At 59.8% G+C, this 26,414-nt stretch overlaps 1 protein-coding gene across 1 annotated transcript; it reads right to left on the bottom strand.

Annotated features, from left to right (window-relative positions):
• Nucleotides 1-8,004: 8,004 nt before the first annotated feature.
• Nucleotides 8,005-25,306, bottom strand: GRK1 (G protein-coupled receptor kinase 1). The gene is made up of 7 exons (XM_045867868.3): nt 24,608-25,306; nt 22,752-22,879; nt 20,472-20,629; nt 19,863-19,946; nt 15,499-15,623; nt 12,361-12,562; nt 8,005-11,388 (listed from the first exon to the last, which is right to left on the bottom strand). Exons 1-7 carry the CDS (start codon nt 25,304-25,306, stop codon nt 11,090-11,092), a joined length of 1,695 nt encoding a protein of 564 aa, XP_045723824.1. The 3' UTR covers nt 8,005-11,089.
• Nucleotides 25,307-26,414: the final 1,108 nt, after the last annotated feature.

The raw sequence follows: 26,414 nt of genomic DNA on the forward strand, positions 1-26,414 counted from the left end.
CCCGGGAGGGTCACAGGTCTGATGTGGATCAGGGAGGATCAGCGGCCCCGAGCCCCGCCCCTTCCCTGTGGGGACCGCCCCCCTCCCACCTACACTCCCTTCCTGCCCTGCCCGCCCTGGTCCCACACTGCACCGGTGTAGGAGGCTGAGGCCCGGAGGCAGACCAGCTGGGAAGTCCTCCAGGATTCCTGGTCGGTGCCCCCAGGCCGCAGGCTGCGGAGGGTGGGATGCGTGTGGGGAGGCTGCACTCGGCTCCCAGTCGGCCCACCTGCCCCGCGGGGCTCCTGCAGCTGCTTCTGCTCCGCGACCCGAGCGGCAGACGCTGAAACTCCGTGCCCCTTGAATGAATGAACGCATGGATGAAAGCGCGAATGCAGGGCACCACCGCACCCCACCGCTCACCCCCGCCCCCATCACTCTGGCGCTGAGTGAACCCCGGGTTAGGATGGGAGCGGCCGGAGGAGCGTCCCAGGACCCGTTGCCTCGCATGGCGGCAAGGAGAGGGTCTTGCAAAGACCACTAGGGCCATTTTTAAACTGTCAGAGCAGCCACCTGATGGCGGAGCGCCCAGACCACCAGCCAGCGTGAAAGGCACCCAGCCTCCCTGGTAATTAGGGGAATGTCACCAGAAACAGTGTTGTCCCTCTTTGCCCCCACGCGGTTGGCGAATCCTTGGCGGTGGGGCAGTCACTTCGACGGCAAGGACCCCACCCTCCCTCCTGAAGGACGCGCCTAAGAGCCGGCTGTCTGAACCCAGGCTGTCCGCTCCCATCACCAAAAGCTGTGTTTTAAGTCCGGGACCCTGAGCTCGACCTCAACACCAGACTCAGAATTGTGGGGTGCAGCGTTTGTGACGCAGGCCAGCACTCCACAGGGGCCGTGGCTGTCGGCCGCCATTCGGACGCCAGTGCCCGGGGAAGCAGACTGGGCCTGGGGAGCCAGCGAGGGTGCAGGAGGGTCCCCGGGCCAGGTGGAGGGTGTAGCAGCACCCGGACCGCCCGCCCCGTCCACATCATGGCAGCCTCAGACAATGCCCGTGCTCATCCCGTTTCACAGATGGGGAAACCGAGGTCCCAGGAGGTTAAGTGTGTGACCAAGAGCAGATCCAGAATTCCTCCAAAGCCTACACGCGTCACTGCAGGGAGGGACCCTGCTTAGAATTCATTCCTTGGACCCCCTCCCCGCCCAGTGTGACAGGTGCATCATTGCCCATGCCCATGGCGCCAACTGACAACAGGTTTACCCGCCTCGACCTGACACAGGGGCCCGTAGCAAGCCGACCTCTGCAGAGAGCACCGGTCTGGGATCAGGGATTTTTTAAGTGTAATTTAATTTAGCTCTTGCTAAGACAATTAAGAGGAAATCTGTCCTCTTCCGGTCTGAAGATAATCAGAGGGACTGGACAAATCAGTATTGACATTAAGAAGATAACGTAGACACACACTCACACCCAGCAGGGCTCTGAGTCCCAGGGCATGGGCGCGCCCTCCACAGAAGACCCGCTGGGAAGGCGAGGACGGGGACGTCAAGAGCAGCTGGGGCGACGATGACCACAGGAAGGTAACAGGCGCACGCAGCTGAACAAGGTACAGGAAGACTCGGGCCGTGAATTAGCAAAGACTCGTTGGCTGTTAACAATACCGTTGACGGGAGAGATGCTATGAAAGCATCCTGCAGACGAATGCAGAGTTTGGAAAGTCACTGAAAGATAAATCACATGACAGGAAAAGGCGCCGGACTGTGCCAGGGTTTGGCCGCCGTGGTCCCAGATTTCAGTGGATTTCACTGGAAGAGGGTGACTGGGGACAGATTACCTTCACCAAAAGGAGCAAGACAGCAGAACAAAGCCCAACGGTAGGAAGGTGGGGTCCCCAGGGAGGGGGCTCATGGGGGTGCATGGAGTCCCTGGGGTGTCCATGGAGGGTGCATGGGATCTGGGGGGTGTTCATGAGGGTGCACGTGGTCCCCAGGGAGGGGGTGCATGGGGGCACACAGGGTCTCTGGAGGAGTCCATGGGTGGGGTGTGTGGGGTCCCGGGGAAGGGGTGCATGGGGGGTGCACAGGGTCCCTGGGGTGTCCATGGAGGGTGCACGGGATCTGGGGGGTATTCGTAGATGGTGCGCAGGGTCCTGGGAGGTCATGGGGGGGTGTGGGGTCCCAGGGAGGGGGTGCATGGAGGGTACACGGGGACCCCATGTGGGGTTATGGGGGGCACGCGGGGACCCTGGGGGTCGCGCAGAGCATTCTATCTTCTGTGTCTTCTCTGCTGCCCATGCCCCCCAGGACATGCGGCACCGCTTCCTTGCCTGTCATTTCAGTGTCTTTCATGCGGGGGACTAAAGCCTGGCACTGAGCTGCTAACATGTGAATGAGGGAACTCAGGTGAAGACTGGGAACCACACATGGCACCTGGGTGGCTCAGTAAGTTGAGCCTCTGCCTTCGGCTCAGATCATGATCCCAGGATCCTGGGATCGAGCCCGCATCGGGCTCCCTGCTCAGCCGGAAGCTTGCTTCTCCCTCTCCCGCTCCCCCTGCTTGGGCTCGCTCTTTCTCTCAAATCAATAAATAAAATCTTTAAACACACACGCACGCACCGGAAACCTCGGTCGCTAGTAAGTCAGAGTTCCAAGGCTCAAAGCTGCTCATGTTGCGGCTGTTGCCGTTAGAACAAGTTCCCACGAGCCTTCAGCTCCGCCCGCTCAACACACCTCCCTCGGCCTCGTGCTCACGCGTCAAGGGCGGGGGGCGAGCACCTCGTGTTGGAACCGCTATGTCTTAAAGTAGCGTGAGGACGTTCGACCTCAGCGAGAAGAGACCACGTGTGGAAGGTACGGCGGCGGGAAGCACGAGCCCAGTGTTCGAATGTGAAAGGACCAAACCCTCCGACGCGGGGGCTGGAGCGGGGGAGCCCCTCCAGGGTGGCAGCCCCAGTCGTGGACTCCAGTTTGGACGCGTCAGATGGATCTGCCGACCGTCAGGGAAGCGCCGTGCGGGTTTTCTGACCCCGATGAAGAGTCTCCTTTGCGCTCCGGGGCAGCGAAAGAACAGCATTGACAAGGTTTGGCATTTCCCTTCCTTTGCCAACAAGCTCAGCAAACCACACCAGCTGACCACAGTTTGCTGAATTGTTACGTTAACAGTTATGACATCTGCAGGGTTTTATAAAGCAGCGCATAGAATAAAATCACTCTTGGGAGGGAAAACAGACCACGTGTGAAACACCTGTGACAGCAACTCTCCTCCTGCCCTGGGCGACCCGCCCTCAGTCTCCCGCCTGACGTCCCCCACACGGCCACGGGTCCCAGCGTGGCCCAGACACAGCCGAGTCTCCTGGAGCGCCCCGGCCGGAGCCGCCGTGGCCCCACACCCCCCGCCCCGTGGCCGCTGCCTCTCACCCGTGGCCTTACTGAATCTCTATAATATCGTTTCACAGATGAAGAAACAGGCCCCGAGAATTTAAGTAATTTTCCCAAAGTCAAGTATCTGCTCGGTGGCAGAAGCCAGATCTAAACCAAGTCAGCCCGATTATCCTCCCGATGGGGAAGCATGTATTGACCTGACTGCAGACACTTAATCTTTCATTCACACACCAACGAATGTTTCTTGAAGTCCCTCTGCTTAGAGCCACGCAGACCGGTGCGTTCAGAACACTGCGGCTACACGCGAGAGGCAGGGCTGAAGCACGCCGTCAGCCTGGAGAGCGGTCCGAGCGGTCACCAGACTGCAGCACTAACAAGGGGCCCGCGGACGGGCCCAGCCCGGACCCCAGGCTCCCTGACGGCCAGCACAGCCCGGCCCCGCGGGCACCGGGCCCGGGACACTGAGCTTCCTGGGAAGGCCTGCCTCCAGGACAGACAGGAGGCTGGTGGCCCAGGGGTCCACGTGGTGCCGGGAGGAGGCAGGGTGTGTCAGGCCTGAGGACCGAGCCGGGCTGGGGAGAGCTCCAGAGTGAAGCCATGTTGGAGGGCGGGAGCCCATCGTCACCATGATTCTGGACCACATGACACTTCCCCTCCTCTCCTGACTTCCCAGCAGGAGCCCTCGTCCTGGGGGCCCCACGCACGCACACACTCGTACACGTGTGCACACACACGTGCAAATGGGGACAGGGGCCCGCGCACATCTGGCCATCAGCCCCCGAAACTGTCCCCGAGACACAGTGGGAGGGTGGGTGCCGGCAGTGGGGCCGTGTCCGTCCTGCTGGGGGGACTGGCCGCCTCCCCACACTCCCTTCTTACTGCCTCTCCACTTTCCGGGCCAGGCCCTGGAGGATCCAAGATGGAAAAGACGTGGGGATTTCTGCCCGTCCCTCCTGCCACAGGCCTCCTCCCTGAAGCCACTGATCCTGATCAGGGAAGGAAGTAGAAGAAGAATTCAGAATTTAGTATCTTGAATTATGGTCAGAGTGAGTTGAAAATACCTGACCAGGCCACCCAAGGAGGAGAAACCCACGGAAGGCCCCGCATTACAGCCATGGGGCCCGGCCAGGCTTCTGCTCCAGGGAACCAGCCTTCCGAAGGTCCAAGAACCAAAAGCTTTGATTCTTTTGGACAAAAGCAGGGTGTGAAGCAGTGGGGCAGGGTTGACCGTGGTACATGCTGGTTCTACTAGGAAATATGTTCACGCAGGACAAAGGTTTGCTTGGAGAAGCGTCCGTCTCGAGGCAGGCACTCGATTAACAGCTGTTGAGGGAAGGCTGCGTAAACCTGACTTCCAAACAGTAGTTAGCACCTGCTTCCCGCAAGGTCGGGGCGCAGGCTGGTCACATAATTCCTCCCCTTGCTGCACCTCGCCTTCGGGGCCCGTCTTCAGCAGCAGAACTTGCTGGACACCCGTCACATCGGTCTGATTGGCGGGAAAACCAGTTTATTTAAGCAGATAGGGGCTGGAGGGCTCAGAGGATGAGGATAAGGGCACTTCCAGCTCCAAAAAGAGCAGGATTAGAAGAAACAAAAATTAACCAGGATCCACCTTAGTCATCCACAGACATAGTCTGTTTCTTAGGGTTTGTTCCAGAAGCACGAGCCTGGGCAGGGGGCACGCATGTGCATGCAGCCTGGCTCTTGATCTCCAGGGAGTGGAGAGCAGACTGCAAAACATGACTCCCTCCTGTAACCAAATGACCTTGAAATGAAGCTCGGGGAATAAATAATGTAGACGGGCAACCGGACAGATGGCAGGTGGCAGTCCCTGCCTGTCCTCACGGGTGAGGTGGGATGGGATAGGACACGTTCTCAGAGACATGAATTTTTTAAATTAAAAATACTGTCTGGGCTTTGCCAGAAGGGCTTGTAACATGATCTCTCCAAGGAGCCCAAGCAGGAAGGCTCAGCTGCGTCCTCGATGTCTCCCGTTTCAAGGTCCTTGTGCTCACACGCCACCCACCCCCAGAAGCATGAAGCCCCCCATGATTCCCTGGAGCAGGAGTGCCTTTCCCACCTTGGATTCAGCAACCACAGGCTCTGCAAAGTGCACGTCTCTGCAGCCTGGACCCCGGCCTGCGGACGGGAGAGCGTGCCCCCATGCCCGCGGCGCACACTCAATACTCGGTCGTGGCACGCGCCCCCCGCAGGCCCCCATGCCCGCGGCGCACACTCAACAGTCAGGGCATGCAGGGGAAGGACAGTGCCCCCAGGCTTCCCTGGAGTCGAGGGCTGCACCAGGGGACTGGCACGATGAGCATGGGGCCAGGACGACCTGCAGCGCCCCACATGCCTAACCCTCGCTACGCCGTGCGCCACACCCTGGCCCCTGCTCTCAACTGTTGATCCTGGAGGAAGAAGGCTGACCTTGGAAACACCTCTTTTCCACTGTAACTGGGACTGAGGTTTGGTTTTCACCAACTCAGAGCAAGCCTCTTGTCTTCATCTTATGTGGTCGGGTTGGTGCCTGCACACCCAACTCATATTTAGGTTTCATTCCACATTTTCAAATTGAGGTCTGCCTTGCAGGCCGTTCTGCTGTCCCTGGCCTGGCCTGTCGCCTGCGTGTGCGCCGGCCACCCTGGTGGGGAGGAGGAGCCCGGGAGGCTGAGCTCGTCAGCCGAGCACTCCTATCCAGGAAGCTAATCCAGGAAGACCGTGGATAAGTGCACACGCGCTGGCCGTGAGGGCAGCTTAGGAAGCCCAGCACAGGCGTCGACGAGCTGTTCTGGGCGGGCGTCCGTCGGCACCCCGGTCGGCACCCCAGCTGTCCTGCGAGCGCTCCCTGCCGTGCACTCCAAGCCCTGTGGGGTCGTCCCAGCGTCTGTGCCATGTGGGGCCAGCTCCAGACGTCCTTCCTGCGTCTTGGTGTGTGAGTGACTGTCCGCTGCGCCCTGGGCCTCTGGTGCCGTGTTAGCGACCCTGGCTCTCCCTGGACGGACCCATCTGGGCAGCTGTCCCCCAACACAGTGCCCACGGGGAGCGGCACCAGCTCACTATTTCCTTGACCGCCGTCCACACCGGGGGGACGCAGGGAGAAGGATGGGAGGGACTCGTTCCCGCGGGCGGGGACGAAAGCTCAGCCCCCACGCCTCAGCACCGCACTGTGCGGGGACGCAGCGCCTTGTCACAGCTGAGGGAGGGTGGAGGTCCAGGACCCACTCAGCCTTGCTGGCATGCTGGCACTGGGCTGTGGGGGTCCCTTGCGGCTGGAGGGCCCCTCCTCCCGGGGCCGCTTTCCTCTGTGCCCATGGCAGCCTCTCTGGTGCCTGGCCTGGGTCCCGGGAGGCAGGGGGTGTCCTCCTCGGTCTGGGCCAGCCAGCGGCTTCCTCCTCTCCAGCCTCAGCCTCCCTAGGTGTGTCCTGCACACCGCCCTCGCCGGTGCCGCGGGGGGAGGACGAGAGCCCACCATGCCCAGAACCAGAGCTGGCTTCGTGCTGTCCTGAAATGGGGAGGTGGCTTACGCTCCCGGCCTCTGGGTGACGTGCAATCCCGCTCCGGCCTGCCCTGCAAGGGCAGAGTGACCGTCAAGGACAGTGCTGCCGGTGGGACCCACAGGAGTAAGGACAGCCAGACCAGCTGCCACGAGCCCCCACGACAGCCCCGCTGACCCCCACGTCCTCCCCGCTGATCTGAAGCCCTCTTCATCCCAGGCTCCTAGGGCCCTGCGTGGGGACGAGCAGAAAAAGGATCTGACCTAATTTACGGCGGGTGCTGGGTCATCCATGGCCATGGAGGAAGTATGTGCATGCCCAGGTGGACGGGCGTCTCAGCACCTGTCATAGACGTGGGCACAGCGTGGCATGCAAGGGGCACGCGACAGGTGGACAGCAGAGTCCAGACAGGAGAAAGACGTGGCCCCCATGCTTTTCTGCAGCGTCTCATACAACGCTTGGCACCTGCACTTCCCTGCACGCAGTGCGCTCGTCCTGCCCCGCCTCTGTCAGCCACTGTGTCCCTCAGCACCGCCCCGCATGGCCTTTGGTCCACCTCTGTCCGGGGCGGCCACAATACCACTGCTTAAGCAGGGTCTCCAACAGCTGTGTGGAAAGGAGAGGACTACACCTGTAAACACTCTAACCACCATGAGTAGCAGACTAAAGCCACACAAGGCACCATGATAGGGGCCCAGGGGGAGGTGTGCAAATCCAGGGGCCTGGGAATTCAGTCTGACAAAGAGGGGCACTGCGAGCAATTTTTAAAATGATAGTCATAGAGAGATGAGAGGCAGATTTGTGTGTGTGTGTCTGCACGTGTGTATGCACGTGTGTATATGAGCATGTGTGCAAGTGTATATACGCGTGCGTACCTGTGTGTGCATGTGTACATGTGTGTACCAATGTGCACGCGTGTGTGCACGTGTATGCATGTGTGTATAGGAGCATGTGTGCAAGTGTATATGCACGTGTGTGTATGTGCATGTGTGTGCGTGTGTACGTGTGTATCTGCAGGTGTGCAAGTGTATGTGCAGGTGTGCACACGTGTGTCTGCACAGCTGTGTACATGTATGTGCATAGACATGTGTGTGACTTTGAAAGAACATAACTAGCATTCATAATCATAATCCAGAATCCATCCTGTTTACCTTTTATTTTTGCCTTTTTCTGCTTGAATAGAAACTGCATTTTTTGTTTTTTACAAACAAGAAGTCGCACTGAGTCCTTTTGATCCCAGTATCTCCAGGGTCCCTCTGCTGCCTGGCCACCACGGTGCATGTCTGGACAATCCCCCCACCACGAAGGTGATTCTCGCCGGGCTGTGGCCAGGGCCGAAGACGCCCAAGTGGCTGAGGCCAGCCACCCTCTGGGGGTGTCGGGGCTGGTTTCTGAAGACTGTTGGTGGCTGTGGTGTGCAGGACGGTAGGGGCAGTGAGGAAGGCTTCTCTGCAGGGGACCTCCCCTTAGGCCTGGTGTGGACAGCCCCCAAGCCAGAGACAAGCCAGCAGGCAACCCAAAGGTCCTGACGGCCTCCCGAGGCTGAGCGTCCAGGACAGGCGGTGTGTCCCCTGGACCCAGGCCACAGCTGAGGGGAGGACTCTCATGAGTGTGGGACAGCCAGACCCCTGGGACTGTGCCAGGTCGGGGGGCTGTGCCTGGAAGACCACCCATAGCAGAGATCCCCTGAGAGAGTGAAGAAACCCCCAAGCACTGACCATCCCCCCGACTGGACCCCCAGGAGCGCTCGGGGGGGGGTTGGGAGCATCCCATAGGAGCGGCAATGTCCACGCATGCTGGGCATCTCACATTAGCGCCTTGAGACCGTTAAAGTGTGTGCAGGGTCGCCTCTAGTTGGAGGAGCAGGGGGTAGGGGCGCTGGGGCTTCTGGACAGACTGAGAGACGGCCGAAGTCATGGTTACGTCCACCAGACCTGCTAGTTCAGTGGAATAACCAGCTACTTACTGACACGTGACATCTATAATCTGCAACGGGCACAGCAGATCCAGCAAACCACACTGAATAATTTGAGTCTACGTGCAGCCCCTGCGATATTTGGGACACACACTAAAAACAGTATTTGCTGTTCATCTGAAATCCAGATGCACCTGACACCCTGTTTTATCTGGTGGTCCAGGCAGACAGGGCCCCGAGGCCGGACGCTGGGGCTCCAGGCTGGCGGGGAGGGCAGACCTCCACCAACATGGCTGCTGGAATCACTCAGTCCAGGGGGGACTAGAACAGATTCTATGGGTTTAGAAGAGACAGAAACAGGTCTTTCTTGCTCCAAAATGTAGAGAAGTGACACGTTGGCCGTTACCTAGTCAATGTGCACCGTCCTGGTTTAGGGGGGCGCAGCAGCTTGTCCCTGGTCCTGGGTCGCCTGCAGGGACATGCCAAGGGGCACTTCCAGGTCACACGCCAGAAAGCACTGGACGCCTCTCCAGGCCCATCCAGAGCATTCTTTGCCTCTGGTGGGCCATGCGCACGGCCAGGACACAAGGATCTTTCTGGTCCAAGGGTGCTTTCAAGGCAGAGGCTTCACATGCATAACATCTTCTGAAGAACACACGATTCTCTCCACCCCCCGCTGGCCACTGCACCCCGAACAACCGTGTGCCACACATGAGGCTGGGGACATGGCGTCGCCCTGCACGGCCCTGCACCAAGCAGGAGGGGGGTCCCGAGCAGCGACCCTCCAGGGCTGTGGGCTGCAGACCCCCTGTTCCCGAGGGTGGGGGGAGCGGACCACATGCGGACGTCTGCCGGCAACACAGCCCCAAACACACGGGGATGAGGGCAATGGCCCCACAAACACTCTGTGCTGACACTTGGTGCTGACGGTCTGAGGGCAGGGGTGCCCAGCACACCCGGGGTTAACAGTCTGAGGGCAGGGACACCCCGCACACCCGGGGTAGGCTACCCTGAGGCAGCTGGGAAAGGAGGCTGTGAGCCCAGCCAGGGACTAGAACGGGGTAGGACCCTGTCTTTCGTGCTCCCTTGCAGGTCCCCACTTCAACCCCCCCAGATAGTTAAATGACACCGTCTTCCCACATGATCCCCACATGCAACCGGCATCTCACAGTCCCATCACGTGGCCCTCTGCCTGGACCAGCACGCGACACATGTGTGAGCTGCAGGGACTTAGAAGTTCTTCCCTAGGAGAGGAACAGACCCTTCTGGAAAGTACTCCACAGGCCCTAAACCACAGCTCCTCCCCGGGCTCGGTCCTACCGGAGCCCTCAGAGCAGTATGGGATTCCCAGGCCAACGCCACCAAATCCCAACGTAGGAGTGAACATCGTCAGAGGCCCCTCCACAAAAACTGTGTTCTTCCCGTTCGAATGTGTAAAGCATTTGGGGAACTTTGAGGCTTAAGGTGAAGCTGGAAACATGGGAGCTGGTGAGGATGGTGCCTTGGGGCTTCAGGCCAGAGGGAGGGCACACTGTGTAAGGGTTAGGACCCCACTGTAGGCGCTGTTGCCGGTGGGGATCCGGAGACGGCCTGTCCCCAGCCATCAGCCGGCCTGCCCCAAGCTTGCCCAGGAGAGGAGCTTGAGAAAGGGCTTTGCCGGGAGGCAGAGTCACGTGGTAAGCAGGTGCTCGGGGTGGACAGAGAATTCCCGCACACCTGTCTGCCCAGGAGGTGGGCAGCTTCGGGGCCAGGTGCCATCAGCTGGAGATGTTCTCAGGACAAAGAGAAGCCAAGGGGGAGACTGCTGTGGTCACTCTCCCCACCCCCCAGGCAAGGCAACCCCTTGGAGCCTGCGCCATTCAGCACCTGGCAGATCCCAGCATCACCAGCATGTAGATGGTGACCGGCTCGGGGGCCAGAAGCTGGGCACAACCCAGGCCTCTCTGCTGGTGGCCGCGAGCCCACGGGCCATGGTTTGCCAACCCGAGCCAGCCAGGAGAAGGCCTCCCACTGAGGGCAGGGCTCTGGAAACACACACGGAGCATCCTCTGGTATGAGCAGCCCTTCACCCCGGCGGCCGACACCGCTGCTGGCTGGGATGCCGACAAGAGTCCTTGAGCTGTGCGTGGCACTCTAGTCCATCTGGGAACCACTGTTATGTCTGAGTGAATGGGGCAAAGGAAGTGGACTATTTACGGGCTGGACTCCTGTCCACTCCTTGCCTGTCCCCTGACAGTGCTGTGGGCACCCAGCGACTCACACGGGTGCTCTCACAGAGCTCTCCCTGCAGGCCACAGAGCTCCCTTTTCCTGCACATTTAGGAAACCAGACACATCCCTGACTTGGACGCCGGGGCTGCCCCCTCCACAGCAACCCCCTTCATGTCGTCGGGCATCTGCCCATCAGAGCGCCACACATTCAGCTCCGCGAACACGCCCGTCTCGATCATCTCCTCCTGCCAGGGAATGGGGCAGTTGCCAGTCGCGAATTCCTGGAAGAACTCCGTATCGACTTTGTCGAAGGTCACGCCCTTGACGGTGGAGAAGGTGCCCACGTCCTGGATGTTCTTGGCATAGACCGTCCTGGAGTCCGGGACAAAGGGAGGTGTCAGCATCCCTGTGAGGAGACAGAGCACAGGATGTACAACACGTGAATGGAAGGGAACAGCCATGTGCTCAGTGAGCAGGGCTGCCCAGCCCAGGGTGTCCCGGTGGCTCAAGAAAGGTCTCCAGGTGCCCCATGGCCCGCTGAGCAAGACGCAAGGGCCTTAGCTTCCAGGCTGGATGCACTTCCCCAGGGGCCCATCGCGAAGGATGGCGTGGTCTGACCCGCGTCCTCACACCGGCCTCCCCGGGGGCTTCATCATCTGCAGGTGGGACACCTCGTGGACTGAGCTCCCTGTTTTCTTTCAAAAGCTGGCTTCTCTCCCAACCTGCTCAGGAGCCCTGGTGCCACGTGATCCCCATCGGCCCTAGTGCCCTTCCCTTCCATGCGGGTCCTGGGCTGAGCATCCTGCCAGACCCGTGCAGTGGCCTTGGGACCCACCCTGGCCCCAGCCTCTCCGGCTCCCGGCTTCCCCAGCAGAGCCCCTTCCCTGCAAGTGTAACTTCTCTCCTCAGGCCCCTGCGGGTAATCCCGTGTTCACACGGCCTCCTGTAGGCTCTGGGGGTGGGGCCATGTCCACACACACGCATCTGTGTGCAGCGTTCCGCACGCAACACCTGACAACACAGGCTGGTTGAATGAACAAGTTTCTCCCGAGCAGACAGCTGGAGGAAATCTGCACAATCTCGGGTCAGGGGCTCCTTAAAAGTACAGGCATAGAAATTCACAGCAGCGGGTTTGGATCCTCAGTTCAAAGATAAGCAGCATGCCCCCCACGCATCCCACCCAGCCTCCACCAGCCCAAGAAACCTGTATGTTAACACCCAGGCCTGGGGCATGGGGCAACAGGACGTGGAGACAGGGGGTTACTCGGGGGCAGGAGGGTGGCTGGCGGGGAGCTCTACTGGTATTGTGGAGCGCAAGGACCTCCCGATGGACCCGCCTCCCCCACAGCCCCCCAGGTCCAAAGACATGTGGACGTACCAGCCTCGAGCTGTCTCCAGTTAATGTCCTTGAAGAGGGGGTTGGCGCGGAGCCCATCACACGTCCCGTCTCTGAACCCCAGGCGCTTCTCGGGGTCCTTCTCCAGCAGCGCCTCGCAGAAGTCCTTGCTGGCCTGGCTGAACTTGTCCGGGTACTTGACCACCTCGGAGAGGATCCTCTGCTTGAGCTCCTTGTTCTCCACCTACACAGCAGGATACGCCACGTCACGTGAAGCCCGCTGAGCCCACAGAGGTCTGTGCCCGGCTTGGCCTGCCCACCTCCCGGGAAGACACCGGGCGGAGGTGGTGGGTGGAGGTGAGGGATGGAGGTGAGGGGTGCAGGTGGGAGCAGAGGTGGCAGGTGGAGGTGACAGCGGAGGTGAGGGGTGGTGGTGAGGGGCAGAGGTGGGGGCAGAGGTGGTGGGTGGAGGTGATGGTGGAGGTGAGGGGCAGAGGTGATGGGCGGGGCAACGGGTGGAGGTAACCACGGAGGTGAGGGGTGGAGGTGAGGGGCAGAGGTGAGGGGCGGAGGTGGTGGGTGGAGGTGATGGCGGAGGTGAGGGGCAGAGGTGATTGGCGGGGTGGCGGGTGGAGGTAACCACGGAGGTGAGGAGTGGAGGTGAGGGGCGGATGTGAGGGGTAGAGGTGAGGGGCGGAGGTGGTGGGCGGAGGTGAAGGCGGAAGTGAGGGGCGGAGGTGAGGGGCAGAGGTGAGGGGTGGAGGTGAAGGTAGAGGTGAGGGATGGAGGTGAGGGGCAGTGGTGAGGGGTGGAGGTGAGGGATGGAGGTGAAGGCGGAGGTGAGGGATGGAGATGACGGCAGAGGTGAGGGGTGGAGGTGAGGGATGGAGGTGAGGGGTGGAGGTGATGGCAGAGGTGAGGGATGGAGGTGAGGGGCGGAGATGAGGGGTGGAGGAAACGGCAGAGGTGAGGGACAGAGGTGAAGGCAGAGGTGAGGAACAGAGGTGAGGGGCAGTGGTGAGGGGAGGAGGTGAGGGGTGGAGGTGAAGGCGGAGGTGAGGGATGGAAGTGAGGGGTGGAGGTGAGGGGTGGAGGTGAGGGATGGAGGTGAGGGGTGGAGGTGACGGCAGAGGTGGTGAGGGGCGGAAGTGAAGGCGGAGGTGAGGGGCGGAGGTGAGGGCTGGAGGTGAGGAGCAGAGGTGAGGGGCAGAGGTGGTGAGGGGCGGAGGTGGCGCGGGCCCTGAGTGTGTGTCCCCCCGCCCCCCAGCACATGAGCACGTAAAGGGCTTAGGATCTGCAGTCCGAGGAGCGAAGTCCTGGCGGTGCTGGTCAGGGGTGGGGTGTGGGGCCCGGGGAGCTCTGGTCGGGGCCTGGGCGCATTGACGGGACCACCCCTTACCCCCTGGAGAGAACAGGAAACGTGACAAAGAGCCGACTTTATAGACCGAGCGGGCACAGGTCTCCTGATGGGTACTAACGGCCAGTCTGTGGTGCCTGATTGCGTCCGCTTTACGGAGTATAATCTACATACCACAGAAGCCCGTTCCCAGTCACGGGGGTGAAGGGCCTGGACAGTCAGCAAGGAGCCCCACGAGGACCCCAGATGCACCCTGTGCCCTTTGCAGCCCATCTCCACCGCGGCTCGGGGAACACTGGCTGTCTGCGCTCACCTTTCCTAAATTTGCCTTTCCTAAAATTGCACAGCAACGGGCCCACCCACGGTTCCTCTCCGGGCCTGACACTCGCCCTCCCGCGGGCCGTGAGACAAGGAGCCACGGTGGGCCGCCATGTGCTTCTTGCCTGAGCCCATCAGGCTCATTCACACACAGAAAACCGGGGTTCTGGTCAGGCCGTGGTCAGTGAGCGCTCTGCGCTGGGGCCTCTCCCGCGGCCCGAGGCCAGGCCCCTACGCACGGTCCCACACCACGTTGCCTCATCTTGTTCTTCCGAGAGGTTGCAAGTCAGGAGAGAGAGCAGGTGAGCAGAGTCAGGGCGGACGTGCAGAGACACGGCAAGCTACGTGTTAGCCGTGTGAGGCCCTCTGCTCTCGGAAGACCGGGGACGTGGTTTGTTCTCCCAGCTGTCCCAGGACCGGAGTGGGCCTGCGGATGGACACACTAGGAGGCCCCGCAGAAGAAAGTGAAGGGCGTGACCTCCGGTGCGTCTAAAGACTACTGTTTGCACGGCCCCGCGATGCCCCCTCGGCCCTGGTTCCCTCACGCCCGGCCGACCGCCGTGCCTCGGAGCCGCCGGCACCTGAGCGGCGAGAAGAGGCTGGCTTTGCTCCGTTTGATCTGAACAGCAGATGAGGCCCCCAGATGCCGTCTATGGGCACACCTCTTCATTGTGCTTCGAGAAAACGGCGTCTTTCACAAATGGAAGGTTTGCGGCAACCCTGCCTCGAGCGAGTCTGTCCCGCGCTCACTTCATGTCTCTGTCACATTCTGGAGATTCTCACAGTATTTCAAACGTGTTCATTATTACTACAATTGTTACGGTGATCTGCGGCCAGTGATCACAACTCACTGAAAACCCTGAGGACGGTTGGCTATCAAGTGTTTGTTAATCAAGGTACGTGGACGATTTTTTCGACACACGGCCACTGCGCACTCAGGAGACTCCAGCTTGCTGTAAACGTAACTGTTATGAGCACCAGGAAACCAAGAAGTTCATTTGACTCGCTTGACCGCGGCATCTGCCTTATTACGGTGGTCTGAGCTGGACCCGAGAGGTCTCCAAGGTGAACCTGTATTTGTGGCCCTGGGGGCCATAGCAGGAGCACCCCCCACTAGACTCTGGGGCAGACGGTGCGGAGGAGGGCATGGGGCCCCGGGCTGAGGGCACAGCGATGCGATGCCCACTGCCCCCTATTCAGAAAGGCTGACGGGCCAGACGGAGGGCTCGCTGGCCTGCAGTAGAAGCACGAACCGGGGGAGGGACTGGCTTGGTCGGGGGGGTTGCTGCGGGCTGCTCGTGGGGGTGGGTTTGGGGAGGTCCAGGCACGGCTGGTCCTGAAACGCATCTTACTGTGGGAGGCTCCATGAGATGAGGACACCGTGTCCCCCCTCCTGCCCAGAAGGATTTACCACGAGAAGCCTCGTGCTCTAGGCCTGAACAGCGGCCGCCACACGGAGGGTGGTCACAGGGCGGCTGCCGGACACATGCTGAGTGCCCTCCTACCTTCTCTCCTCGGGCACGGAAGGGTCCTCTGGCTGCGATCATCTCATACAGCGTGACGCCCAGGGCGAAGTAGTCCACCGAGAAGTCGTACTCCTCGCCCCGCAACAGCTCGGGGGCCATGAAACCTGCCGGGCAAGAACGGCGCACAGACTCAGTCAGACGCAGGGCCTGGTGGGGAGCACGTGCCCTGCCCGGGCAGGCGCGGGACACACAGCACCACACGCACGGCCGTGGGCTCCTCGCCCTGTCCCTTCTGTGGTGGGGCTGCCCTGTGCACCACGCAGTGGGGAGCAGCATCCCGGCCACACCGATACTTGGCGCCCCCAGTTGTCGCACCCCAAAATGCTTCCAGACATTGCTGAGCGTCTCTTTCGGGCAAAACTGCCCCTGGCTAAGCAGCACGCTGCCTCACGTAAGCGGGGAAGGTCCATCTCCCCGGGGGCACGCCACGGCAGGCGGGCACAATGGTGACCCGCGGCGTCACGGGCGTGTGTGGTCAGGCCCCTTCCTGAAAGGGCACGGAAGGACCCGTTTACGCCCACACACCCCAAAGAGCAGCCCAGACGCCCACCACTGCCAGATCTGTGCCACATTCGGGCGGGGAGCCCCGCACCCCTGAAAGCACATTCCGGGCCTCCACTCCCTCACTGCCACTGTTCGGAGCCAGCCGCGTGTGGGAAGGGCGGACGGGCCAGTCGCTGGGGCCCGCGGTCCAGCGCCCTGGGACCAGGGGTAGGTGTTACGGGCTGGGCACGGGCGGCCTCCGTGCCTGACGGCTCCAGACGCTCCGAGGAAGGAGCGCTAATGTGTCTGCTGATTTCTGGTCCCTCCTGGCCCTGATACACCATGCTCACAGCCAGTCTCCAAGAGGGGATGTGCTCAGCAACAGCAGTCAAGCTGATGTGACCACAGACTCACTTCTCCCCGTAGAGGCTGCCCGTGTGAAATTCCATAGACCCTCCTGGCCCTGGCATCCCTTCACCCCTTTGTAGGTCCCACTTTCCAGGAATGGCACTATTGTTCAGATGGCTCAGGTGCTGTAAGAAAGACATATTTAACAGCCTACCACTTCTAGATTAAAACAGGGTCTGGGAGAAAGGCACAGCAGGCCGCAGGGAGGGGATCCATTTCTGCAGCAAACACCCCAGTGGCGCCTCTGGTCTGCTCTCCAACTCAATCTGGGTAACACATCGTTTTGTATCCCGAGGACCTAATGACACCTGGGACAAAGTAAGCACCAGTAAACGTTTGTCACCTGAACGAGCAGGTGAGTGACTGAGTGCATGAGGGAGTGAGGGAATGAGTAAGTGAATGCGTGAGTGAACGAGTGAATGAGTGAGCCAGTGAGTGAGTGAGCAGGTGAGTGGGTGAGTGAGTGAATGAGTGAGCAGGTGAATGAGTGAGTGATCCGGTGAGTGGGTGAGTGAGTGAATGAGTGAGTGAGCAGGTGAGTGGGTGAGTGAGTGAGTGAGCATGTGAGTGAGCGGGTGAATGAGTGAGTGAGCAGGTGAGTGAGCAGGTGAATGAGTAAGTGAGCAGGTGAGTGGGTGAGTGAGTGAATGAGTAAGCAGGTGAGTGAGCAGGTGAGTGAATGAGTGAGTGAGCAGATAAGTGAGTGAGTGAGTGAGCAGGTGAGTGGGTGAGCAGATGAGTGAGTGAGTGGGTGATCAGGTGAGTGAGTGAATGAGTGAGCAGGTGAGTGAGTGAGTGAGTGAGCAGGTGAGTGGGTGAGTGAGTGAATGAGTGAGTGAGCAGGTAAGTGAGTGAGTGATCTGGTGAGTGGGTGAGTGAGTGCACAGGTGAGTGGGTGAGTGATCCAGTGATTGGGTGAGTGAACGAGTGGGTGAGTGAGTGATCCAGTGAGTGGGTGAGTGAGTGATCTGGTGAGTGGGTGAGTGAATGAGTAAGCAGGTGAGTGAGCAGGTGAGTGAATGAGTGAGTGAGCAGATAAGTGAGTGAGTGAGTGAGCAGGTGAGTGGGTGAGCAGATGAGTGAGTGAGTGAGTGAGTGGGTGATCAGGTGAGTGAGTGAATGAGTGAGCAGGTGAGTGAGTGAGTGAGTGAGCAGGTGAGTGGGTGAGTGAGTGAATGAGTGAGTGAGCAGGTAAGTGAGTGAGTGATCTGGTGAGTGGGTGAGTGAGTGCACAGGTGAGTGGGTGAGTGATCCAGTGATTGGGTGAGTGAACGAGTGGGTGAGTGAGTGATCCAGTGAGTGGGTGAGTGAGTGATCTGGTGAGTGGGTGAGTGAATGAGTGAGCAGGTGAGTGAGTGAGTGAGCAGGTGAGTGGGTGAGTGAGTGAATGAGTGAGTGAGCAGGTGAGTGAGTGAGCAGGTGAGTGGGTGAGTGAGTGAGTGAGCATGTGAGTGAGCGGGTGAATGAGTGAGTGAGCAGGTGAATGAGTGAGTGAGCAGGTGAGTGAGTGAGTGATCTGGTGAGTGGGTGAGTGAGTGCACAGGTGAGTGGGTGAGTGATCCAGTGAGTGGGTGAGTGAACGAGTGGGTGAGTGAGTGATCCAGTGAGTGGGTGAGTGAGTGATCCGGTGAGTGGGTGAGTGAGTGATCTGGTGAGTGGGTGAGTGAGTGAATGAGTGAGCAGGTGAGTGAGTGAGTGAGTGAGCAGGTGAGTGGGTGAGTGAGTGAGTGAGCATGTGAGTGAGCGGGTGAATGAGTGAGTGAGCAGGTGAGTGAGCAGGTGAATGAGTGAGTGAGCAGGTGAGTGAGTGAGTGAGTGAGCAGGTGAGTGGGTGAGTGAGTGAGTGAGCATGTGAGTGAGCGGGTGAATGAGTGAGTGAGCAGGTGAGTGAGCAGGTGAATGAGTGAGTGAGCAGGTGAGTGAGCAGGTGAGTGAATGAGTGAGTGAGCAGATAAGTGGGTGAGTGAGTGAGTGAGCAGATGAGTGAGCGGGTGAATGAGTGAGTGAACACTCCTCAGTCTAGTTATTAATTCCTCCTCACGTGGCCCCAGCCCCATGTCCGGGCTGGAAACTCACAGCCCCTCTGTGCCTGATCGTGGCTCACTGACTGTGTGCAGGGGCTTGGCTCCAGGGGCTCCAGCAGGCAGGGTACAGAGAGGCCAGGGAGAGGGACACAGTACGCTGCACCCCAACCTATATCCTAACGTTCCCATCTGCTGCGTCTCTTTGCAGGTCACACCCTGCACCTGACCCCAAATGCTCAAAAGATGCATCCTCTGCTTCCTCTGCTCAGAGAAAGGCAGTGGCCACAGCAAAACCTGGGGGGCCCTCTGGCGGCCGACAGGGCCCACACACTCAGAGTCGGCCTACTTGGAATCCAGCCTGTGGTGCCTTATTCTCTGGGGCTTTCTCCTAATGATTTGAATCACCCTAAAATGTGTGAGGACTGTTTCCACTCACATGGTCGCACTCAGAGCAGGAACTTCATAGATTCTGGACAAGGATCTGGAAAACTCAGATAGGAAGGACCTTCCCTAAATGTAGCCACAGATGAGGACAGAGCCGCAGGGACAAACCCAAAAAGGGCCCAGAGCACAGGACAGGAGGATCCGGGGACACAAAACAAGGTCCAAGTGGCCCCAAATCCCAGTGGCAGCAGTTTCTCCTCAAAGCCAAATCAACCCAGGGAAGGATTTGCTGAGAATCCCTGGACCTTCCAGAACATGGAGGGGCAGGGGACTGACCCCCAGGTGCCCGCGGACCAGAGGCAGCATTGTGGCACTGAGCTCCCCCTGCAGGCCGGGCTGCCTGCTGTGTCCACCCCAACTCTGGAGGGTCCCCTCTGTTGTCTGCAGGGCTTCTTCCCTCCCTGCCTGGGCTGAGTGGAGGAGGGGGGCAGCAGAACATGTTGTGCATGCACACACACATGCACACACAGACACACATGTGCACGCACCCACACACGCACACATACTGGACACGGGCAGCCCCCCTCCTGCAGGGCCACCCCCACCTGCCCCACAGCCCACCCTGGACTCCCCTGAACAGCAAAGGCCCTGGCCACATGCCGGTGGGGGCCGGGTAGCCCTCACAGCTCCCAGGCTGCCCACCTTCGGGGCGGTGTTAGTACAGCTGAGGGTACAGCTGGTGATCCACTGCAGATCCTCGGGGTTCCAACCAACAGGGCTGGGCACTCCGGACAAACACACTCTGCCAATGTCCAGGAAGCCACGGAAGGCAGAAGCTCCCATCACAGAGGCGGTGGACTCCAGAACCAAAAGGTGGGAGGGATCACCCCTGCCAGTGGGTGTCAGCTGCCAGGCACATCCACTGGCCACACCCAGTGGTTCTACTACTTGCTATGAGGGATGGGGACCCCCAAGGACCCCTATGGCCTCGCTCCCTGCCCCCTGCAAAAGAGGCTGCCCCCACCCTTGATCTCAGGTGCTAACCTGGGGTGCCCGCATAGCCCTTGGTCTTGGTCTGCCCGTCCTTCAGCTCCACAGCCAGCCCAAGGTCAGAAATTCGGATATTGCCTGAAAACAAACATGGGCTGAGGTCACACGCAGCCCCGCAGAACAAAGGCACCTGGTGTTCCCTGAGCCTGCAGGAGCCAAAGGCAGCCTCTGCACACACACACACACGTGCCCAAGAACACGCATGTGCAGCACACGCCCACCCCAGGGCCCTGAGGCCTCTGCCCTCCCAGCCAGACTGCAGAGGGACAGAGGGGCCCCAGCAGCACCCACCACTGTGAATGGAGGCACAATCCACCCAAAAACGTTTCAAGAATGCCCCACATTTGCATGACTTAGTGACAAAGGGAGGGTGTCCAAGGGACATAAAGAAAACCTAGATCTCTGCTACCTTCTGATGAGAATCCCTCAAAAGGCAGAAAGAGGAACCAGCCTATCCTCCTACCGAAGATCCCCCGGGCCACGGAGGAGAGCCTGGCCAGGGGAGTCTGGGCAGGAGGAAGCCAGGAGGGGAGGCTGGGAGGAGGAGAAATGGGGAGTGGGGGAGACTGGGTGAGGGGCACCTGAGAGGGGAGGCCACCTCACCGTCGTCGTCCAGAAGTACGTTCTCAGGCTTGAGGTCTCGGTAGACAATACCCCTCTGATGCAGGTGCTCCAGGCCGCTGACGATCTGGGCCGTGTAGAAGACAGCGCGGGGCTCCTGGAAGCCAGGGTTCTGCTCATTCACGTTGTAGATGTGGTACCTGGGGCCAGACCACACAGAGGCCATGCTTCTCTGGCACAGTGAGCAGGGTGCCCACGGGTCCATGGGAAGTAAAATCTCAGGGAACAGTGAGGGCCTCAGGACCCCATGCTGTACTGGCGGAGAGTCTGGTCGTTGTGGGGCCTCGGCATCAGCGGGAAGGCCTGCAGCAGTACCAAGAGCCCCTGGCAGCTGGTGTATGTGCCCTCACAGACCCTCCACCACAACCGTTAGGAGAGGAGCAGGAGGGAAGAGCACACTGCGCTCCCCACCTCCCTGACCCTTGCCTGCACCGGCTAGGAAATGGACCCTGAAGCCATTTCAGCATCGCCAGCCAAAGGAGGCAGGGCAGAGGGCGAGGAAGGAAGCCCGGGCAAGCGGCCCGAGTCACCCCCACCACAAGCAGTCAACACGGTGTCCGGGGAAGCATACTGGCTCCGAGCACACGGACTCCTGGGTGGGCCCGCCGTGGTTTCCTTCCAGCTTCCCTCCTGCCCTGGGACTGTGCTTTCTCATCTTTCCCACTATTACATTCTACAGAAAAGTAACACCTACTGAATAAAAGAAACCGACTATTTATACCAGAGACCAGGCGGCAAGAGGCGGGCCAAGAAAGCAGGAGAGAAGACCTCAGATCAGCCGTGATGACGAGATAAACGGCTTTGGTATTACGTTTTTACTATAGTACCATGTGGTGCAGCAGACGCAGTTCAGCGTAGTCCGAGGCGTGTAGGGCAAGACACCCCAGGAGAGCAGGGCAACGGGGTTGGGGTGGCGGAGGGTGCCAGACGTAAGCAGCGCACCCGGTGTCCAGAGGACAAGGCAGTGCGGTGTGGGGCGGTCTGGTGAGACACGGCACACAGGGTGCAGGGATACGGAATGGGCCACTGCGGCCCAGTGCGGACTAAGGGACAGCGCGCTCCAGAGTAGCACAGCACGCAGAGCGTGGCGTAACGCAGCAGAGCGCGGGACGGTGTGGGCTCCGTGCAGCAGAAGCAGCACAGCAGGGGCTGCTGCGTATCGCATAGAGCAGCGCAGCCTTACAGTGTGGCGTCGTGTCGGGTCATCCCACGGGACGTGTTACTAGCATCCTCCAGAGCGGCACGTCATACCGCGTACCGTGCTATGGTGCGTACGGTCTGGTACGGGGCGATGCAGCGTAGTCTGGCCAAGTGTAGTACTACGAAGTAACATACACCATAATATACCTCAGCACGCTGCGGCATGGTGTAGTATGGTGTAGTATAGGACAGTGTCATGATCATCTTTGCTCCCTTTAAGTCATGTTGTGTGCACTTCCTAGCCTCTTCTCTCCTCTTCCATGTAGCCTCAGAATTCCCACCTGGAAAACGGGGCCAACAAACACCTGACAGAGCTGCAGTGGGGACGAATCCAGCAGGAAGAACGCAGCAGAGGGCTTGTGCGTAACACCAACAGCAGGGGCCCCGCTTGTGTGACATAGGACACTCTCTCAGGTTTCGTACACATATTAATGTACTCTTCACTATGCCCCAAGAACACCAGGATTATTCTTTATCCCCGTTTTACAGACCAGCACACAGAGGCGAGAGCGGTCTGACCGCCCGGGTTTCCCCACTGAGAGTCAGTGGTCTGACATCCCCCAGGAGCCCAGGGCTGGGCCCTCAAACCTCCCCAGGGACCGGATCCACTGACCAAAGCCATGGTTCCCAAAGTTGGCCACGTCGTGTTTCCAGCTCTGCTATCATCCCCAAGAGCAGGTCATAATGCAATGCCCCCAACTGGGCCCCCACCCACCCTTCATTCATCTGTCCACCCAGCTAGCACTCACCCCTGGCGCCTCACGCCCCTGGCACCTCCACCCCCATGCAGCCACACAACCCCAGGTCCCCAGGGACTGGAGGTCCCCCAGCAACTAGAGAGCCATGGGCCAACCTCCCCATGGCCCCGCATTTCATGTAAGACTAAGGACACACCACCTCGAGTGTCAGCAACCCGGGGACAGAGGAGCATGTTGATGGGGGCCCAGGGCTTCTCCCTGGTGTTACCATGTTCTCTGCACATGTGGGCAGCCCCCTGGGCCCCCGAGACCCCTCACCAAGCTTGACTGCTCGAACCCTCCTAGCCCCAGCTCCCCCATTTACCTTATGTCGCCTCCATTCATGATAGTCATCACCAGACAGAGGTCAGTTTTGGTTTCAAATGCATAGGCCAGAGAGACTATAAACCTGCTGTGTACCTTTGCTAGAATCTTCTTCTCTACCATAGCACCCTGAAAAGCAAGATGTCAAATCATCACCCAGGGTTAAGCAGCAAAGTGATGTCACCGAAAAGAGCAAGTACCAGAAAATACCAGAAAATAGCAACAGAGTTGCAAAGGTACTTGACACGGCTTGCATAAATCAACTGCAAAGAACTTACAGACAGGTCTCACTTGTCCCCTCCCCAGAGCCCAAAGCAATCGTGCAAACGTGTGCGTGTGCCAAGGACTCCAGGCTTCCTGGAGCCTCCAGCAAGGAGGCAGGAGTCGGACCAGCCTTCACAACACCGGGTGAGGGTCCAGCACATCCCTTGCTCAGAGCTGACCCTCTTTCCAGCCGTTCCTTACACCCGACCAGCTCGCCAACTGCAACCCCAGACCCGATCCTCCCTCCAGGCCCCTGGACAGCGGATAGCCAGGGACCAGCATCTGCTCATTTTCTGTCCATTTAACATGTTTTTTAGAGTTGTGTTTGGGAAGGGATGGTACAATTCCTTTGTGAAGGAGGAATTCTTGGTGTCCCGGAAGGCCCCTCTGCATCCACACTGCGGGGCAGATTTCGGGTCTTCCCAAGTAATAAGTTCAGTGAGGACCCTGAACTCGGGACAGAAGACACCGTGGGTTAAGACGACACGTGGACCGCTGTGAAGGACACTGCTTGCCCCTGCAGCCCCAAGGGGACAGCACTATTGAGAAACCCCGGGGTGGACACCCTTGGTGGCTGCTATTTACCCCAAAAGTTGCATTTGCGCTGTGTGGCAGGACAGGACGGGAGAGGAACTCCTATGACAGAGCAGCTTTTGCTGTCCTGCCTCAAGGGAGTCTGACCCCTGTTGGGGACAGCAGACCCCATGCAGCAACATGCTCTGCCTTGGTCCCCCCTGGCCCGGGAAGACAAGGCGGATGCTGCCAGGCCTGGCTGGACTCCCAGTGTGCCCTCCATCATAGCACAAGCCAGTGCGTGGAGAACTCCAGAGAGCCGGGGTAAAGAACCAACAGTCCCCCTAACACCTGCTCCCCGATTTCACAGTAGTAGTAAAAACACAAGCAGGCTGGCAGGAGGGGACCCTGCATGGCTCAGTCGGTTGAGCATCCGAGTCTTGGTTTCGGCTCAGCTCATGCTCAGGGTCGTGGGATTGAGCCCCGCATCAGGCTCTGTGCTCAGTGCGGAGTCTGCTTAAGACTCTCTGCCCCTCTGCCCCTCCTCCCCTGCTCGCATGCGCTCTCTCCAAAATAAATCTTTAGGGACGCCTGGGGGCTCAGTTGTTGAAGCGTCTGCCTTCGGCTCAGGTCATGATCTCAGGGTCCTGGGATCGAGTCCTGCATTGGGCTCCCTGCTTGGCAGGGAGATTGCTTCTCCCTCTCCCACTCCCCTACTTGTGCGCTCTCCCTCTCTTTCTCTCTCAAATAAAATCTTTAAAAATAAATAAATCTCTAAAAAAAGAAGAAATCTGGTGGGATGTGCAGTACCACCCACACCAACAAACACAGAGGCCGCCTCCGAGGAGGGGCAAACCCCGTGTGTGTGCAGAGCCAGGCCGGGGGCCGGGGGGCGCGCAGAGCTGTGGACTGCCCCCTCCATGCCCCGCGGGCCAGATCATCAGCTCAGGATGAGAAGGCTGCCCAATGGGAGGGGCCCGGTGTCCCCAGGGCCAAGGAGCCAGCCCATGAAGGGCACCGTGTGGGGCTGGACGTGGCCCCCGATGGCCCTCCCACCATCGTGAATGGCTGGCTGCCCACCTGGTACCCCTTCCTTTTCTTGAGTCTCTTCTTGTTGAGCTTCTTGCACGCATACAGCTTGCCGGTGGCCTTCATCTGGCAGGCGGACACCTCCCCGAAGCCACCTTTCCCTAGGACCCTGAAGTCTAGGAACCAGTCCTCGCCCGTCGGCTGGGCCTCCAGCCACTTCCACTGCAGGAACCTCTGGAAGTACAGACTGCCCAGGTACTCCTGGAAGGGTGCCTGGCTCAGGTGCGCGAGGGTGGCCTGAAGCAGGGGCTGGAAGAGCCCATCCCCTCTCGCCACAGGCCCCTCCCGGGCCTTCGCCACTATCCCCTCGTCCAGGAAGCTGCAGAAGAGCTTGGCCTGGGGGTCCAGGTACCCGGCCAGGATGGCCCGGGCTTTCTGTGGCCGGAGGTCATCATCTGCCGTGTCATAGTCCTCGATGTCCTTCCAGAGCTCCAGAGCCGGCATGTGCCTCTCGTCAGCCCCCAGGAACTGCTGGAACAGCCGCTTGCCGATGGGCTGCTCTGAGCACACACTCGGGAACGCCAGGTCCAGGCTCTCCCGGAGGCCCTCACACTTGGACAGTGGGGGCAACTTGAGCTTGGCCAGGTACTTCCTGTCCCGAGAAGATGGGCCACTGCTCCCGTCGAAGCTGCCCCGGGCGGCAATGAAGGCCGAGTTGGCCACCACCGTCTCCAGGGAACCGAAATCCATCCTGGTGCTGGCCTCCCGCTGCGTCAGGCATGAGAGGCCTGACCTGCCACCCCAGGCCCGTGCCCCCTGCCCTCCCCAGACAGCAGGCGTCCCAGCAGGTGCGAGGGTGACTGGAGGCCACGCCGGGAGCCCAGGGAAACCAGCTGACACAGCTCTGGCCAAATCCCAGCCCAGGGTCACAGAGCAGGTGCCAAAAAAAGACAATCCCCTAAGCTGCTTCCAGGAGGATTAGACGGCCCCTCCTCCCTGCCGCTTCCTCCTCAGGGCCCACCGGGAAGGACAAACTCCAGACCCCGAAGCATCTCCCTCAAGTCTCCCGTCAGGCCCCCAGCCCCGGCAGACAGGACACCTGCTTGCTCCCTTGCAGGAGCGGGAGGCCAAACAGAAGGCAGAGGGGCCCAGGAGAAACCCCAACTTAATAAAGATCGCTGGGGGCTTTCCCACTATATTTCATTTTTGTCTTAAAAAAATTCCAAGTGGGAGGAAAAACAGCTGATAACAGGAATTCAGAGAGAAAAAACCGCATAGTGAACAGCTTCCTGGGGTGTCCGAGGGTGAAACCACTGGCTGGGGACTAGTTAGTATGTGGGGACCTGGCCTGACACTGACAGTAGCCTGCCCTCAGGTCACCTGCCCGCACTGGGGACCTAAGGTAACCCCAGCACCTGCCGAGGGATCAGCTCCACATTGGCTCCCTCCCCTCTCCTGGGCTGTGCCAGCAAAGCATAAATGCCTGGAGAAGCTTCAGGTTAAGTTAGGACTGAGGCAGGAGACCCCCAGCTACACCCAGGGCTGAGGCCCCAAACAGAGAGAAACAGGAGTGAGAGGGGAGTGAAGAGGCCTGGGACACACCTGGGGCACACACCTGGGGAGACACACCTGGGGGAACCACCTGGGGAGACACATCTGGGGCACACCCTGGGGGGACCCCCCCGGGGGACACACCCGGGGGACATCTGGGGATGCCAGGACCAACAGAAATGTCAGATTCACACAGACATGGTCTTGTCTGTCTAGTACACAGCAGGTGCTCAGTAAATGTGTGGGGAAGAAAAGGAAGTGACGGAGGCTGGTTATAGTTTAAAGAGGGGAGGAAGTGAGAGGTCAC

The sequence above is a fragment of the Mirounga angustirostris genome, unplaced genomic scaffold (genome assembly GCF_029215605.1).
Source record: "Mirounga angustirostris isolate CCGP_5_RB_7025 unplaced genomic scaffold, mMirAng1.0.hap1 SCAF_3, whole genome shotgun sequence".
NCBI classification, from domain to species: Eukaryota; Metazoa; Chordata; class Mammalia; order Carnivora; family Phocidae; genus Mirounga; species Mirounga angustirostris.